Source organism: Stenella coeruleoalba (assembly GCF_951394435.1).
Source record: "Stenella coeruleoalba genome assembly, chromosome: 17".
In the NCBI taxonomy this organism is placed as follows: Eukaryota; Metazoa; Chordata; class Mammalia; order Artiodactyla; family Delphinidae; genus Stenella; species Stenella coeruleoalba.
In genome coordinates this window covers 32,803,317-32,819,990 of record NC_137163.1, presented here as the reverse complement: position 1 = coordinate 32,819,990, position 16,674 = coordinate 32,803,317, and the positions used below count along the sequence as shown (strand labels likewise).

The 16,674-nt window shown below is 40.4% G+C and overlaps 1 protein-coding gene across 3 annotated transcripts in view; it reads left to right on the top strand.

The window, feature by feature from the left end:
* Nucleotides 1-16,674, top strand: part of FZD6 (frizzled class receptor 6) — a 76,423-nt gene that overhangs the window by 36,852 nt on the left and 22,897 nt on the right. Inside the window, exons 1-2 of one of the 3 annotated variants that reach the window (XM_079901725.1) lie at nucleotides 2,089-2,331; nucleotides 3,297-3,629. The exons of 1 other annotated variant lie outside the window; for it this stretch is intronic. In XM_079901725.1, coding sequence (XP_079757851.1) covers nucleotides 3,453-3,629 — 177 coding nt within the window. In that variant the 5' untranslated portion in view covers nucleotides 2,089-2,331; nucleotides 3,297-3,452. Of the gene's footprint in view, nucleotides 1-2,088; nucleotides 2,332-3,078; nucleotides 3,630-16,674 lie in introns of those variants that run through there. One more of the 3 variants, XM_079901726.1, reaches the window with a different exon arrangement.

Genomic DNA, 16,674 nt, shown 5'->3' with positions numbered 1-16,674 from the left:
TATATATAAGATCAATATGAGGAAAACCACAAAACTCTGATGGAAGAAATCAATGAAGAAATAAATAAATAGAGATAGTTGATGCCCAGGGATAAAAAGAATCAATATTGCCAAGATGCTAGTGCTTCCCAACTAGTGCTTCCCAAATCTATTGATCTATAGATTTAATGAAATCCCAGCAAGTTATTTTGTGGATATTGATAAAATGACTCTAAAATTTATACGGAGAAGAAAAAGACCCAGAATAGCCAACTCAATACTGAGGAACTGAGGAAGAACAAAGTTGGAGACTGACACTACTGACTTCAAGACTCGCTACAAAACTACAGTAATCAAGGCAGTGTGGTATTGGTGAAAGAACAGACAAATGGATCAATGGAACAGCATAGAGAGCCCAGAAATAGACCCATATAAATACAGTCAACTTATCTTTGACAAAGTAGCAGAGGCAATACAATGGAGCAAAGATCATCTTTTCAACAAACAGTGCTGTAATAACTGCATATGCAAAAAAAGAAATAAATCTGGTCACAAATCTTACACCTTTCACAAAGATTAACTCAAAATGAATCACAGACCTAAATTTAAACACAAAACTATAAAACTCCTAGAAGATAACATAGGAGAAAATCTAGAAGTCCTTGGATTTGTGATGACTTTTTAGATACAACACCAAAGGCACGATCCATGAAAGAAAAAATTAACAAACTGGACTTCATTAAAATTAATTACTTCTGCTCTGTGAAAGATGAGGTCTAGAGAATTAGGCATTAAACCACAGACTGGCAGAAAATATTTGCAAAAGATATACCTGATAAAGGATTATTATCCAAAATATACACAGGACTCTTAAAACTCAACATAAGAAAACCAACAACCCAATTAAAAGACAGGCCAAAGATCTTTTTTTTTTTTTTTAAACATCTTTATTGCAGTATAATTGCTTTACAATGGTGTGAGGCCAAAGATCTTAACAGACACCTCATCAAAGAAGATATACAAATGACAAATAAGCACATGAAAAAATGCCCATATCTTATTTCATCAGGGAAATGCAAATTAAAATAGAGATATCACTAAACACCTATAAGAATAGCCAAAATCCAGAACAGTAACAACATCAAACCTTGGCAAGGGGTTAAACACCAGGAACTCTCAAGCATTGCTGGTGTGAATGCAAAATGGTATAGTCACTTTGGAAGACAGTTTAGCACTTTTTTTTTCTTTTATAAAACTGAATATACTTTTACCACATGATCCAGCAATCTGGTTCCTTGCTACTTACCCAAAGGAACTGAAAACTTACTTCCACACAAAAACCTGCACACAGATGTTTTTTATAACAGCTTTATTCATAAGAGCCAAAACTTGGAATCAACCAAGATGTCCTTCAGTAGGTGAATGATGGATAAATAACCTGTGGTCCATCCAGACCATGCAATATTATTTATCACTAAAAAGAAATGAGCTATCAAGCCATGAGAAGACATGAAGGAATAGTACTGAGTGACAGTGGCCAGTCTGAAAAGGCTACATACCGTAAGATTCCACTGGAAAATAGAATGTATGACATTCTGGAAAAGACCAAACTTGGTGACAGTATGAAGATCTGGTGATTTTCAAACGTTAGAGGGAAGGGATGAATAGGTAAGCACTGTGAGATGACGCGTGGCACAGCTGGTACTAAAAACTGGGTTGACTCCTAAAGCAGTTGAACTTTCTATTCCGGTTCTGCGTCAGTAAAACATAGGACCTGCCAGGGCTGAAATCCCATTGCCACCTGTGCCTTCAGTTGGTGACCAGACTCCCTGAATTAATAAAAGGGTTTTTTGTTTTGTTTTTTTAAGACAGATACCCAGCAAGTTACCCACTCTCCAACTAAGGTCACTTGGGCAACTGACTTTCCAGAGCAAATTGGCCCCGTTTAAGAATTCTTGGCTCCTGAAATTCGGAATAAATCGGGTTCTTCTAAAAGCAGCTTTATTTGGGATTCTAGGCTGAACCCCTCTGGACGGCACATAAGACGGCAAAGTGAAGGGGGCTCCCCGGCCCAACAGCTGAACCCCGACACCGCGTCACCGCTCAACCCGGCCCGGCCGGCGCAGCGCGGGCGGGGCCCGGGCGGAGAGCCAGACCCGCCGCTGCCGCCGCGAGCCGTGACCTGCCCGCCAGACCTGGCGGCGCAGTCTCGCGGGATTCCTCAGCTCTCGCTCCCGGTGCCGCTCCTGAGGTGGCTAGAGTCCCGGACACTCCCGGGAGTCGTCTCTGGTCGCGGGGGTACGGTGGGCTGGACGGGAACGGGGAGGAAGGTGCCTTCGACCGCCGCCCGAGGTGAGGGTTCTTGAGCCCCGACTGGGCGGGCGGCCGCGGCCGGGCGGGTGCCGGGGTGAGCGGGGGCGGGCCTCGAGGGGTGCGGGGCGGGCGGGGGGCGCGCGCTTGTTGCCGCAGGTGTGGGGAAGGCGGCGGCGGTGGGACGGTCCGCACCGGCCAAAGTTTTCCCGGAAGTTGGGGAAAGGCGATGCCGGTCCCCGCGGGGCCAGGGGCAGGTGCCCGGCGCTGGGCCCGGGGCAGGTGCCCGGGGGTGGGGAGAGTTGCCCTGCCTGGCGCTGGAAGTCGGGGCATCGGTGTGTGTTGGGGGATGGGATGAGGGCGTGCGATTTTTCGTGGCTCCGGGCCCACAGCCTCCCTCCCACCGAAACTCCGTCGCCGCCGCGGGACAGCTTTGCTCATTTCCCTTTTCCGTGAGATCGCTACTCCCCCCAGCCCTTGAATACTAGTTTCGCTCCTCCGCAGTAGGAATCCTGGAAGTCTCCCTTTACTTGGCATTTTTAAAAACGTAAAAGTATGTCTCCAGAAGAGTGCCACAAAAACTCGCCCTTTAGAGTCTTTAAAGAATTGAAGAACTCATGAGATCTTAAGGAATTTCCCCGGGACTCGGTTTTCTTGTGCGTAATAAGATAGCGAACAGGGGCTTTTAGGTTTTACAATTCTATCAGCCCTTCTTAACTTATTCCTATCCCCACCATTTTCTCCATCTCACTCATCCAGTGCCCCCCTTTTACCCTGTGTTCCGTACAGCGCAAGCCTCCTATCATCCGTTCCCTAGAGATGAGACTTCCTCAGCAGGCGATAGATTCTGTGCCAAGGCAGGTGGAAGAGGATCTCGATGGGACGAAATTTTCCGTCGTTTTTCCGGTGTTAGTTACCTAGGGTGAAAATCTTAACTCTGCACTTTGACGTACGCATTTGAGTCTATGACAAACGTTGCTGATACACCCTTTTGGTTGTTTTTACAGTAATTGACCCAGAACTCATTTTCAGGAAAAAGGGCTTCCTTCAAAATGGTAAAATAATTAAACGAGGAATTTGAGCATTTTATCTTTGGATGGAAATCTGAGAATGAAAAGAGCGATTAATCCAAGCCATGTGGTAAAATTAGGAATTTGAAGAGAATGGAAACGTTTACATTTTTGTGGACATGTATTTTTCTACCCCTCGTACGAGGGCACAGTCTTTTCACCTGTGAACCAATTACTGTTCCCAGATGTATGAAAATGGCCTACAACATGACATTTTTCCCTAATCTGATGGGTCATTATGACCAGAGTATTGCGGCTGTGGAAATGGAGGTGAGTAGTTCTTCGTATCTTTATGGAAAAATAGTTTATGCTCTTTTCTGGAATAAACTATAAATAGGACCTTTTTTTAAAAAAAAAAAACACAGACACAGTAGGGGATTTCTTCAAGTTGTATATAAGTCCTACTTTGAATAAATCCCTCTGAGAATTAAATCTCCCTACTAACTTGCGCTCGTGTACATCTGTGGCCCTGCTTAGTGGATTTGCTTAAGATCGGGTTCATTTTATACGAAGTATAGTTATGAATGATTTTGCAATGTCTTGCACCTGTCAAATATTTTGCTCTCCTGAGTAAATTTTGGTAGTTCCTCTAGAAATGTGAATTCTGAATTTTCCTAATTGATTGAACGTGTAATCTATATTGCCTGGACTAAAAGTGCTTGGATTACATATATTTTCATAAGTAGTTGTTATGTTCACTTGGCCCTGTTTTTCTGAAGCAAATCAATGACTAGAAGATTTTGGGGCTGTAGATAGTGTTTTGCTAAAAAGTGATTTTTTTCTTTAAGCATAGTGCTTCAAGTATTCTTTGTAAGATACTGTTTAAAAAAAAAACAAAAAACAACACACGTCAGGGGAGGAGCAGAGTGACACTAAAGATTGCCTCAGGTGCCTCAGTTACCTGCCTCTGGTTTAGAGATACGCAGATTGCTAGGGAGGTGTGGGAAGAAAGAGTTACCTGTAGAAACCTGTCCTCTCCTACAGATCTGTTAGGTGGATAACTTTCATGAAGGAAAGAAGACAAATGTTTCTGTAGTTTTTTTCCAGAAAAACTGAGGATAGTAAAGGCTTTTTCCCCTCAGATTGTTTCTTAAAGTTGAAACCCCGGCAGTTTTAATATAGACACAGCTTTAAAAACTGACCAGACTTGCTTTCGCAGCTTCTGAAGTCTTCCATTGTTGTTTAGTTGAATAGTTGTCCAGTTACCTCATTGTAGACTCATGTCTAAAATAGGAAGGCTTTTGAATACTAAGTAGAAGTACTTTTAAAAGATATTGCAAATTATATTACTATGATCTTTCAATGGTTTTTCAAACCAGTGCAAGGTGTCTCTTTGAACACTGAACAGATGATGTGGTGAGACTTCCATTGGTTAATCAGAACCATTTTGATTGTTTAATCTGATTAAATAAAGTATGTAGTATGAGTAACTTCAAGGAATAATTATAACCTTCATTCACATTTTTTCTGATAAGTGTTTTATAACTCATATCTTATAGAGTTCTTAAAAATTTTTTTAAATCTGGTCTCCTTTTTGTATAGTAGCTACATGCATTTTGAATGCTGACATTGACCTTATAAATTCAGATAATTTAGAATTCCTTATCATAGAGTACCATTATGAAGATAGGGAGAGATGCATCCCTGCTATTAAATACTGTAATTATAAGATGATAAGAACTAGTTTTTGTTCTAGACATGTCTTTTTAAAACCAATTGTTTCTGACCCAAAAAAGGTTATTTTTCATTTACCTAGCTTTTTTCCCAGGTAGTTTTGTGTCTGGACTTGATATCAAGAAGGCATTTTTGTTCTTCCCTCCTTTATTTGATTGCTGACATTACTAATCTCTTCATTATATAATCTACACTTTCTCTTAGCCTTTACTATTAAGTTTTATTCCATAAATCACATTTCAGTTGGTTTAAGGATATAAAAGAAAGCAATCAAGCAGTCATTTAATACCAGCATTAACCTATGTTTACAAAAGAAGAAAGGGAAATGGAAAGGCAAAATAATATCAACCTAAATCAGACTTTAAATCCCTATAAATTATCTTTTTGGTCCAGTGTATTACGCTTTTCCTATTGCCCCGTTCTTATTTTTCCTTAGCCAGTGGCATTCTCTTTTAGTTCCTGTATTGAACGTCCAAAATTCTATAATTCGAGAGTTGTGACTTAAATATCATGCAGAGCTTCTTATCCTCTTTTGTGCCATTGACCCATTCTCAGAATTTTAAAATTTAAATAACATGAGTAGGATTACAGAGGAAACCAATTATATTGAAATGTACATCTATTTATAGCCCAGGTTAGGAAGCTTTGAACCTGTCATTATATAGGTGAAGAAACTGAAGCCCAGAAAAGTTATGATTTATCCAAGATCTGAGCGCTATAATCTGATGCAATCTTCTCTGTCAACATGGACCATAATGTCATCTTTAACGGTTTTTGTGGGGTGTTTTTTTTATCCTTGACCTTATTAGATAAAAAAGAAAATATTTCCTAGGATTAGAATGTCCTGTGTTAATTTCAATCTTTGCTGCTTCTTCCTAAACTTCATTTTGATAAAAATTAAGCTGGGAGATTTTTTTTTAACCTCTTATCAGCTTTACCTTTCTGTTTCTCATCCATGCCTTGAATGCAAAGTCTTGTCAAAATTTTTAGATCAAAAATAAAATCCTTTGGCTTCAGCCTGTCCCCTCTGGTGGTGCCAAAGTGATTTCAGTAAAATGCAAATCCATGCAGTCCACTCTGGGGTTAAAATTCTTCACCATTTCCCTAAAGCTGGAAAAATAAAGACCTGACTAGTGCAGCACCTAAGGTTCTTTATATGAGACCCTGCCTTCCTGTCCGGCTTCCCATCTCGTTGCTTCCCATGTTACACACTCTGCTTCGGCCAAGCTGACCTGTTTGTAGATGTAGAATTCAGATCCATATTACTCCCTCTCACTTCCGTACAGTTGCACATATTGTATCCACTGCCTCCTGGGTTCCTTACCTACCCTTCTTCATCTGCTCAATTTCTTTACATCTCAGTTAAAGCAATAACTCTGTGTTTAGCAAAGTATTCCTTGCACCTTTCTCCCAAGCATATTTAATCAGCTCACACTCTACACTCTGATAGTACATAATATATACAACTGTTCTTATACTTACCGTGCTGTATTGCACTTATTTACATGGCTCTCTCCCTAGCTTTTGAGGTTGTTGAGAGTAGGGATGTTTATTCATTTCTATGTCTAATGCCTAGTACAGTGTACAGTGCCTCTGAGCATGGTAGATGTTCAATGAAGGCTAAATAAAGGAAAAGGAGATGTTTCTTATTCTAATAAATCATCAATGAGAATTTTCCCTCCAAATCTTTACCTTCCACCTTTATCTTCTGCAGAGTCCACGTGAAAGGCACTAATATTTTTTTTTTATTTTTTAATTTTTAACATCTTTATTGGAGTATAATTGCTTTACAATGGTGTGTTAGTTTCTGCTTTATAACAAAGTGAATCAGTTATACATATGTTCCCATATCTCTTCCCTCTTGCGTCTCCCTCCCTCCCACCCTCCCTATCCCACCTCTCTAGGTGGTCACAAAGCACCGAGCTGATCTCCCTGTGCTATGCGACTGCTTCCCACTAGCTATCTATTTTACGTTTGGTAGTGTATATATGTCCATGCCACTCTCTCACTTTGTCACAGTTTTCCCTTCCCCCTCCTCATATCCTCAAGTCCATTCTCTAGTAGGTCTGTGTCTTTATTCCGTCTTACCCCTAGGTACTTCATGACATTTTTTTTCCTTAGATTCCATATATATGTGGTAGCATACAGTATTTGTCTTTCTGACTTACTTCACTCTGTATGACAGACTCTAGGTCCATCCACCTCACTACAAATAACTCAATTTCGTTTCTTTTTATGGCTGAGTAATATTCCATTGTATATATGTGCCACATCTTCTTTATCCATTCATCTGTTGATGGACACTTAGGTTGCTTCCATGTCCTGGCTATTGTAAATAGAGCTGCAATGAAGATTTTGGTACATGACTCTTTTTGAATTATGGTTTTCTCAGGGTATATGCCCAGTAGTGGGATTGCTGGGTTGTATGGTAGTTTTATTTGTAGTTTTTTTAGGAACCTCCATACTGTTCTCCGTAGTGGCTGTATCAATTTACATTCCCACCAACAGTGAAAGAGGGTTCCCTTTTCTCCACACCCTCTCCAGCATTTATTGTTTGTAGATTTTTTGATGATGGCGATTCTGACTGATGTGAGATGATGTCTCATTGTAGTTTTGATTTGCATTTCTCTAATGATTAATGATGTTGAGCATTCTTTCATGTGTTTGTTGGCAATCTGTATATCTTCTTTGGAGAAATGTCTGTTTAGGTCTTCTGCCCATTTTTGGATTGGGTTGTTCGTTTAATATTGAGCTGCATGAGCTGCTTGTAAATTTTGGAGATTAATCCTTTGTCAGTTGCTTCATTTGCAAATATTTTCTCCCATTCTGAGGGTTGTCTTTTCGTCTTGTTTATGGTTTCCTTTGCTGTGCAAAAGCTTTGAAGTTTCATTAGGTCCCATTTGTTTATTTTTGTTTTTATTTCCATTTCTCTAGGAGGTGGGTCAAAAAGGATCTTACTGTGATTTATGTCATAGAGTGTTTTGCCTATGTTTTCCTCTAAGAGTTTGAGAGTGTCTGGCCTTACATTTAGGTCTTTAATCCATTTTGAGTTTATTTTTGTGTGTGGTGTTAGGGAGTGTTCTAATTTCATACTCTTACATGTACCTGTCCAGTTTTCCCAGCACCACTTATTGAAGAGGCTGTCTTTTCTCCACTGTATATTCTTGCCTCCTTTATCAAAGATAAGGTGACCATATGTGCGTGGGTTTGTCTCTGGGCTTTCTATCCTGTTCCATTGATCTATATTTCTGTTTTTGAAAGCCCCTAATATTTTTATGTGGTTTACATATCATTCACCTTTGATCTGCCTGAGCCTAGTTCTAATAAAATACATCAGTTGATATCCTCTATGTTCTTTGCCATTATTAGCGTGACACATGTTTATTTTGAATTTATTCAAAAGATTAGATTTTTTAACCATTTATATTTATTTATATGGAGTGAAAGAATTATCTTTTGATTGGACCATTGTATTATAAACTATATGTGTCAGATTTCTTTTCAAACATTGTACTTTAGTACTTAATCTATAGTCCAGTCAAATGCTAAATTATAACTGAATATACCTCAGCTTTTACTTTTAAAAAGTGTTTTATAGTTTCTCTAAAGAACTGATTGTGTTTTACACTTCCAACCCAACTGCCTTTGGCTCCTGCTGGTCCCGGTTGAATTTCCAGTGTTTACTATGAATTAACGTTAGGATGAGGGGCTGAAGAATTATCTGTTGATTATGGCAACCAGTTGTGCCTTCTTAGCTACCAAGAATGTCATGTAAGTCAAGAGATCTATTTCCCTCCTCTTTTATGCCTTAGTTTTCATTATGTGTGATGGTTATCCTGGTTTATAGAATTTATAACATTTGTGGTCATTGCTGATCTGTGATTATATGAGATGGTTTAGGGCAGTGATTGTCAGACTTTAGTTCATAGACCAGCAGGTTGTGAGCATGTTAGAAATGCAAGTTCATGGACCCCATTCCAACCTACTGAATCATGATCTGTGAAAGTAGAGCTCAGGAAACTGATTTAACAAGCTGTCCAGGTGTTTCTTATGAGTGTTAAAATTTGAGACCCAGTGGTTTAGAGCAGGGAATGCAGACATTTTCTGTAAAGGGGTAAATAATAAATATTTTTGGCTTTGCAAGACATTCACTCTCTGTCACAGCTATTCAACTCTTCAATTGTAGCCAATACAAATGAGTGTGGATGTTTCAATAAAACTTTACTTGTAAAAACAGATAGTGCATCACTTTTGGCCCACAGGCTGTAGTTTGCTGAACTCTGGTTTAAAGTACTTGAAAATGTTCTTAAGGATTACACACATAAAGCATGTAATAAAAATCATTATTGTGCATTCTTATTAATATGTTACCATATGTGTTATGTGTTATTTTCTTTCCAGATAATTTTAAGTCAAATTTATCACAAACCAAAGGATCTGACTGAGATATCCTGGTCCTTTAGTTTTGTTTCAGAGATTGCTTGAAATAAGGGACTTTGATTTTTTCCTTACTTTATTATCTGAGACTGAAGTCATTTGTATTACTACAAAGAGTTAATTTACAATTCTGAATAGTAACTTGGCTTTGTAATGAAAAGGATGTTGTACAGTCTAACTCTCCCAAGTGGAAAAACAAATGGTTGCTGGTTTTCCATTGTGTTGCTTTTTGTTTCATATCTAGAGCATTGTTTCTCAAATTGTGAGGTTGATGTCCCTTGAGAGACTGATTTCATCCAGAAAGAGCTGAGACTGATCTAGGGAAAATGGAGACCAGAATTTTGTATTTTTCTTTTTGAATTGCCTTCATTAAGGCCTAGGCAAAGCGAAGTCATGTATTGTGTTTGGAACAGCATGTGGTTGTTCTACTTTTGAACAGTCTAAAGGGAAGTGAGCCAAAAAAAAAAAAAAACTCCTTTCCTTTCCACCTGTTAGTATGCACTAGTAAAATGTCTCTAATCAATTAAAAATAAAGGGATGGAGAAAAAACAAACTTTATAAACAAACTTTAAAGAAAAAATCTGTTTCTATTGGTTTTTAAACATATTCATCTGCTTTTAGATGAGTCTAGTGGACCCCTTCCTTTCCTCCTTATTCTCCACTCTTCTACCCCATACAAAAGGAAAGAAAATGTTTAGTGTGACTAACCTCTTTATTTTTCAGGGAAGACTTTCTGAAAATAGGTGTAATTATTCTGAAAGTAAGCTGTTGAGTCATTTAAAATGAAATAAATATAGAAAAGTATTCCAGATCAGTTGTGTGTATAGTGGCTACTGTTGGATTTTTAATGTAGAAACTATAAACTTACCTTCCTTTCTGACGTTGTACTGCAGTAGTAGGGAAAGTACCTTGACTAATTCTGAGTCTACAGAATCAGGGTTAGACCTGTATGTGAACAGAGGACAGTATTTCTCTTGGGAGTCTCTGCTGATAGGCACAAAATCCCTAGGGTCATTCCTTGTTATTCCACAGTCTGGGATATTATTAGTTATGTCTTCAGGAGAGCCTGTCCGCAAAGAGACATGGTTCTTTTAGACCATGGGAAGACTGTTGTGTTGTGATTTTTTTCCTTTCCTTGAGAATGTGGCATGTAGATAATGAAGTTGTATTACTCTAGTTTGTATATATGTATGTATTCATTCATTAATGTTTGTTGAATGTGTACCTGGATGTGAATTATAGTTTTTCAAGTTACAAGTTTTCTTCAAGTAAATTAGCTGCCTCTTTCTTTCTCCTCCTTCTGGGACCCTGATAATGCAAATTGTTAGTATGCTTGATGTTGTCCCAGAGGTCTCTTAAATTAAACCGTCCTCATTTTTTAAAAATTCTTTTTTCTTTTTTCTGTTCAGCTTGGGTGATTTTCACTACTCTGTATTCCAGTTCACTGATCTGATTCTCTGTATTATCTAATCTACTGTTGATTTCTTCTAGTGTATTTTTTATTTCAGTTATTGTATTCTTTAGTTCTTTTTAGTTCTTCTTTATAATTTTGAACTCTTTATGAAATTTCTCACTGTGTTCATCCATTCTTCTCCTGAGTTTGTTGAACATCTTGTGATCATTGTCTTGAACTCTTTATCTGGTAGATTGCTGATTTCCACTTTACTTAGTTCTTCTTTTGAGGTTCTGTCTTGTTCCTTCGTTTGGAACATATTCCTCTGTCTCCTCATTTTGCCAAATTCCTTGTGCTTATTTCTATGTATTGGGTAGGTAAGTTATGTTTCCCAATCTTGGCGAATTGGTCTTATGTAAGAGACGTCCTGTGGGGCCCAGTAGAACACTCCCCTCTGGCCACCAGAGCTGTATGCTCTAGGGGTGCCCACTATGTGGGCTGTGTGGGCCCCTCTGTTGTGACAGGGCTAACAACTGTGAGCACCCTGGTAGGTGGGGTTGGTCCCCAGCCCTGCTGGCTGCAAGTCCCTGCCTTGTGTGGTGGCTGCCAGAGGTAGTGGTACCCACTTACCACTAATAGGCTAGAGGGAAGACTCCAAAATGGTGCTTGCCAGGACCAGTGTCCTCGTGGTAGAATGAGCTCCCCAAAATGGATGCTGCCAGTGTCTGTTTCCCCAGGGGGAGTCCCTGCCTTCTGCCTCTCTGGGAGCCTTTCTAAGATCAGTAAGAGGGTCTGACCCAGTCAGATTACTGCCTCTGCATTGGGAGTTGGAGTGTGTGAAGTTTTGCATGTGCCCTTTAAGAGTGGAGTGTCTGTTTCCTGCATCTCTCCAGCTCTTCTGTATGCAAGCCCTGCCGGCCTTCAAAGCTAGACATTCTAGGGGCTCATCTTCCCAGCGTGGGACCCCCAGGCTAGGGAGCCTGATGTAGGGCTCAGACCCCTGGCTCCTTGGGGAAAACCTCTGCAATTGTGATTATCCTTACATTTATGGGTTGCCTACCCTGGGGAGTGGGTCTTGACTGTACTGTATTACTACCTCTCCCACCTGTCTCATTGTGGTTCCTTCTTTATATTCTTAGTGGTGGAAAATCTTTTCTGCTAGTCTTCAGGTTGTGTTCAGGTTGTGTTCATCAATAGTCACTCTGTAAAGCTGTAATTTTGGTGTGCCCGTGGGAGGAGGTGAGCTTAGAGTCTTCCTATTCCACCATCTTGGCCACATTCTCTAAGTTACAAGTTTTAAATTAAATAATTGACTCTTCAGTGGACAGATTATTCTGAAGTACCAACCACTTACTATATATCTTTGTTTAATTTCTAAAGGAAAGGTCTTTTGGAGAAATAGTTTAAAATTTGTAGTGCTCGCTAAGAAATACTTTAAAAATAACAAGTTTTCTGTTGTGGAAATAATGCAAATTTCTGTTTTTTATTCTTGTCTTGTATTCCAGGCCCTGGTTTGCATTTTTTAAAAAGAAGTTGACTTGCCTGAGATTGGTCACATTCATGATAATAAGTGGCAGTTTGTACCACTTGATTATACAGTAGTCCATTAACATTCTCAAAGAATTTACTCAACTCTTATAACCACTTTGACAGTATTTGCTCTGTGAAGTGTAAACATTTAAGGACCCCTTTAGATCTTTAGTGAGTCTGTTGCCTACCTAAGGTGCACCACTTTTTTTTTCAATCATTTTTTTAAACTTCTTCACTTTTTCTCAATTTTCATTACTATCACTAGAGGTTGGCTTTCATTTTGGTGACATTTTAAAGTAAGAAATAAAGCTCTTACCACTTCTTGAGAGTTACTGTGTGACACCATGAGTAGAAAGCACAAATCCTGAGATGAGAATCAGATGCTTTACGGTCACTTGGCCTTGGTCACTAGTAAAGTGGCTTCTTCCATGTACCAGGGGGATTCTGATTCATGCTTCAGGAAAGTGACAAATGTCTATATAACCTGCATCTTTATTGCTAAGGGAGGCAAGGTGCAGGCAAGATACTGCCACAAGCCCACTCTGCTTAGGCTTAGCTTTATGTATTTCTTAAAATCAAAATATTTTTCTTGGGCTTCCCTGGTGGCGCAGTGGTTGAGAGTCCACCTGCCGATGCAGGGGACGCGGGTTCGTGCCCTGGTCTGGGAAGATCCCACATGCCGCGGAGCGGCTGGGCCCGTGAGCCGTGGCCGCTGAGCCTGCACGTCCGGAGCCTGTGCTCCGCAATGGGAGAGGCCACAACAGTGAGAGGCCCGCGTACCACAAAAAAAAAAATAAAAAAAATAAAAAATATTTTTTCTTCTTTTGATCCCTCTCTATTAGCCTTTTAACCCAGAGTTTCTCTTCAGGACCTTATAGCACCAGCAACCCCGGGTCTATACTATGGCCCCTTCCATTATCATGTCATTAGATCATGGGGAGCTAGCTGGTGTGTTTTAAGGACAAGGTGCAGTATGACAGAAGTAGGCATTCTGAGAGTGTGAGTAGTACGCTCATGCTGCTTTCCTGTGTCTTTAAAATCTACTCCGGCCACTTGAAGAGGGAATCATATTGGCTACACCTGATGTCATAAATAGGTGACTAGAAAACACCCAGTTCATGAGAGGTCTTGGGCTGATGATCTCTAGATGTCCCATAATTGTGTCCAATGTCTACCAGGAACCATTAGCAGAATCAAAGTGGAAGGTTCCTTTTATTTATGTAGGGTTAATCTCCTCATTGGTACATACCTATGGCCTCACCAGCTTTATGTCCTCAATATGATGGGCCAGCGTGATGTCCTGTGAAATAGTGATATGGTCAGAGTCTCTGGTCAAATGAAATTGAGGCACAGAGCTGAAGAGCTGATATTACTCTAAGGTGGTGCTTCTCACACTCTGGTGTGCATCAGAATCGTTTGAAGGGCTTGTTAAAACACAGATCACTGACACCACCTCCAGAATTCCCGAATCAGTAGATCTGGGGTGGGATGGAGAAGTTACTTCTAACAAGTTTCCAGTGGGACGTGCTGTTGCTGCTTCAGGGACCACTCTTTGAGAATGACTGCTCTAAGGCAAGTTGGGGAAGATGTGTTGCTGTCCTTGTTAGGTGAAAGTAAATTCCTTTTGGAGGAAAAAGCATTGGCCAGATAAGAGCTGCATATGTGTTGCCGAGGCTGTACTGATTTGCTATAGTAGAGAGATCACATCTGGAAAAGTACTTTAGCCATTTGATTAAGGTTGCTTAAGACAATGTATTAATAACATATCCAGTTAAAATGGACAGGTGCCACCGATTACTACCCCTGAATCTGTTTTTGATGGTGTCACTCATCTCTGAAAGCCCTGTCTACAGTATTGCTTTTGATTTTCTATCATGGTAGAGGGAGACCTCTAATGTTTTTTGTTTTGCCACCTCGACCATAAAAATGTTTATCCAGGAAGCCAGTATGGTGATTGTGCTATTGTGAAATACAGCTATTTGAAGTAGACACACCTGGGCTTGGGAAATTACACTGGGTTGGGTTTGGGATCTGTTAGTTCGCATCCTCCTCCGGAGTTGCCCCTGTGTAATCTGAAATTGGCCCCCATACACAGAGGGCAGGGAGAGACTGAAGAAGAGGCAGACCACTCCAGATTGGTAGGTGGCAGATTTAATAAGCAAGAAAACTTACATATGAGGCTTGTCTTGGGTGGCCACAAGAAGAGTACATCTCCGCACCCACCCGCCAGAATCTTAAAAGTTTATATAGAGGCCTTCACTGGGCTCAGTCACACATACCGTCCAGGTGATCTCAGCACCACTTTACTCTCAAGGCTGAGGCCTTGGGCAGCTTGTAGTGCGGGGAAGGCCAGTGGAACATTCCTTCAAAGGACAGGAGAGGGGATGAGGGACTTCCGTTTGCCAGGGTCCAGCTCATGGGTCATGTCCTCTCGATTATCTCCTCCAACAGGGTCCCACCAAGCCCCTGTAAAAAGCCCAGTCTCTGAAGCTAGCACGTTGAATCTAGAATCAATACACTCCTATCAGTATTAGCACCATCTAAAATTTTGTTCTTTCCTCCATAATCCAGCACCCTCAAACCAATATAAATGTATAGTGTCTTACAAATAATGTATAATCCTTTTTTTCAGATTTAATTTTGACTTGACCCTCCCAGGGCATGATGGGGTAGAACTCTTCTTATAGATTGAGACATTGAAGCGTGGTGGGGATGGGGTATGAGGCTATTTATTTGCTTCTTACAAAGTAAATCTTTCAGATGAGTGCCTCAACAGACCAGGGATGAGGGTCTGCTTTGAGGGCTGGGGGTTCAGAGTCCTGTGTGGGGACTCTGAACCTTGTCATGTATCCCTGCTTCAGATCTTGACGTCCCACTGCCTTCTTATCACAATATCACTGGATCTCCAATGTGAAAGGGAAGCAAATTTAACTGATATAATTTGGCAACCTGCAGGATCAAACTGTGCCTTTGGTTTTCAACTTCAGCCTTGAGATAGTAAAGTGGTGCTGAGATCACCTGGACAGTATGTGTGACTGAGCCCAGTGAAGGCCTCTATATAAACTTTTAAGATTCTGGCTGGCGGGTACGGAGATCTGCTCATCCCAAGACAAGCCTCGTATTTAAGTTTTCTTGCTTATTAAATCTGCCACCTACCAATCTGGAGTGGTCTGCATCTTTTTAATCTTTCTGTTTCACTCCACACCTTGAGCCAAGAATTCAGGGATGCCAGTATGTCGCTCTCTTCCTAAGCCGAACAGCGCCCCTAGAAGCACTCACTTCAGCCCATAGTCCTTGAATATGTGATGGTCTTTATACCTTTCTCTGCTTGTCTGGCAGCAGCCACTCAGCCTTGTCTTCACTGGGCACATAATTCTAAGAAGTTCTTTGAATCTAAGTGATTATAAGAATAATGCAATTAGTTGTTTTTCTGGTATATACCATGGGCTGCCAGATTTCCATCTTTAAATACTGACAGAATGTTTGCTCACTTTTGGCCCCAGTTAGTCTAGAAAACCAGTTCTAGAATTCTTCCCATTTCACCAAGGTCACTTACAACTTGTTCTTTATATAATTTTTATGCCAGTTATCTTCTTGGTTGCAAACAATAGAAACCAACTTTGACTAACTGAAGCAGAAAATGGGTGGATGTTGGGTAGCTTGTTGGATCAATGGAGAGGCTGGAGAACCAGGGAGAAGCACAGGGAACCAGAACACAGCTAAGATCATACCATGAGATCAGTCTGTCACCAGTGCCAATGCCAGTGGACACTTCCTGAACCATTGTCCCTGAACACTTATTTTGGCACTGTGGGTATTATTGATCCCACTGCAACTGCCTCAAATAATCTGACTGTTCTTTTATACAAGAATCTCAATACCTGGAGCATCCACGTGGCCAAGCTTAGATTATGTCCCTATGTTTTTGTTGTCAGGTTGCACCCCTGCATCTGTCCTTAAGCTTCTGTAGCATCCCACCTACTTTGGGATTCCCCAAAATAGGACTGCTGGGCAGATGGATATGGAAATGTTCATTGTAAAGCTCAGTGCAAGACAGAGTTAGTTAACTAACAAGGAGAAAATTTCATTGTGGTACCTACAGTTGCTTTGAAATTTATGTCCAGCTCTGCTATTCAAGTCTTTGTTACCCTCTTCATAAACTTTCTGAGCCATAAAGTGTCCTTAGAGACCATCCAGTAGTTCATCGTGTTCATTTTACTGATGAATGCTCTGAGACTCAAAGACAGAAAATTATCTGCCAGAGGTGACACCAGCAGTTAA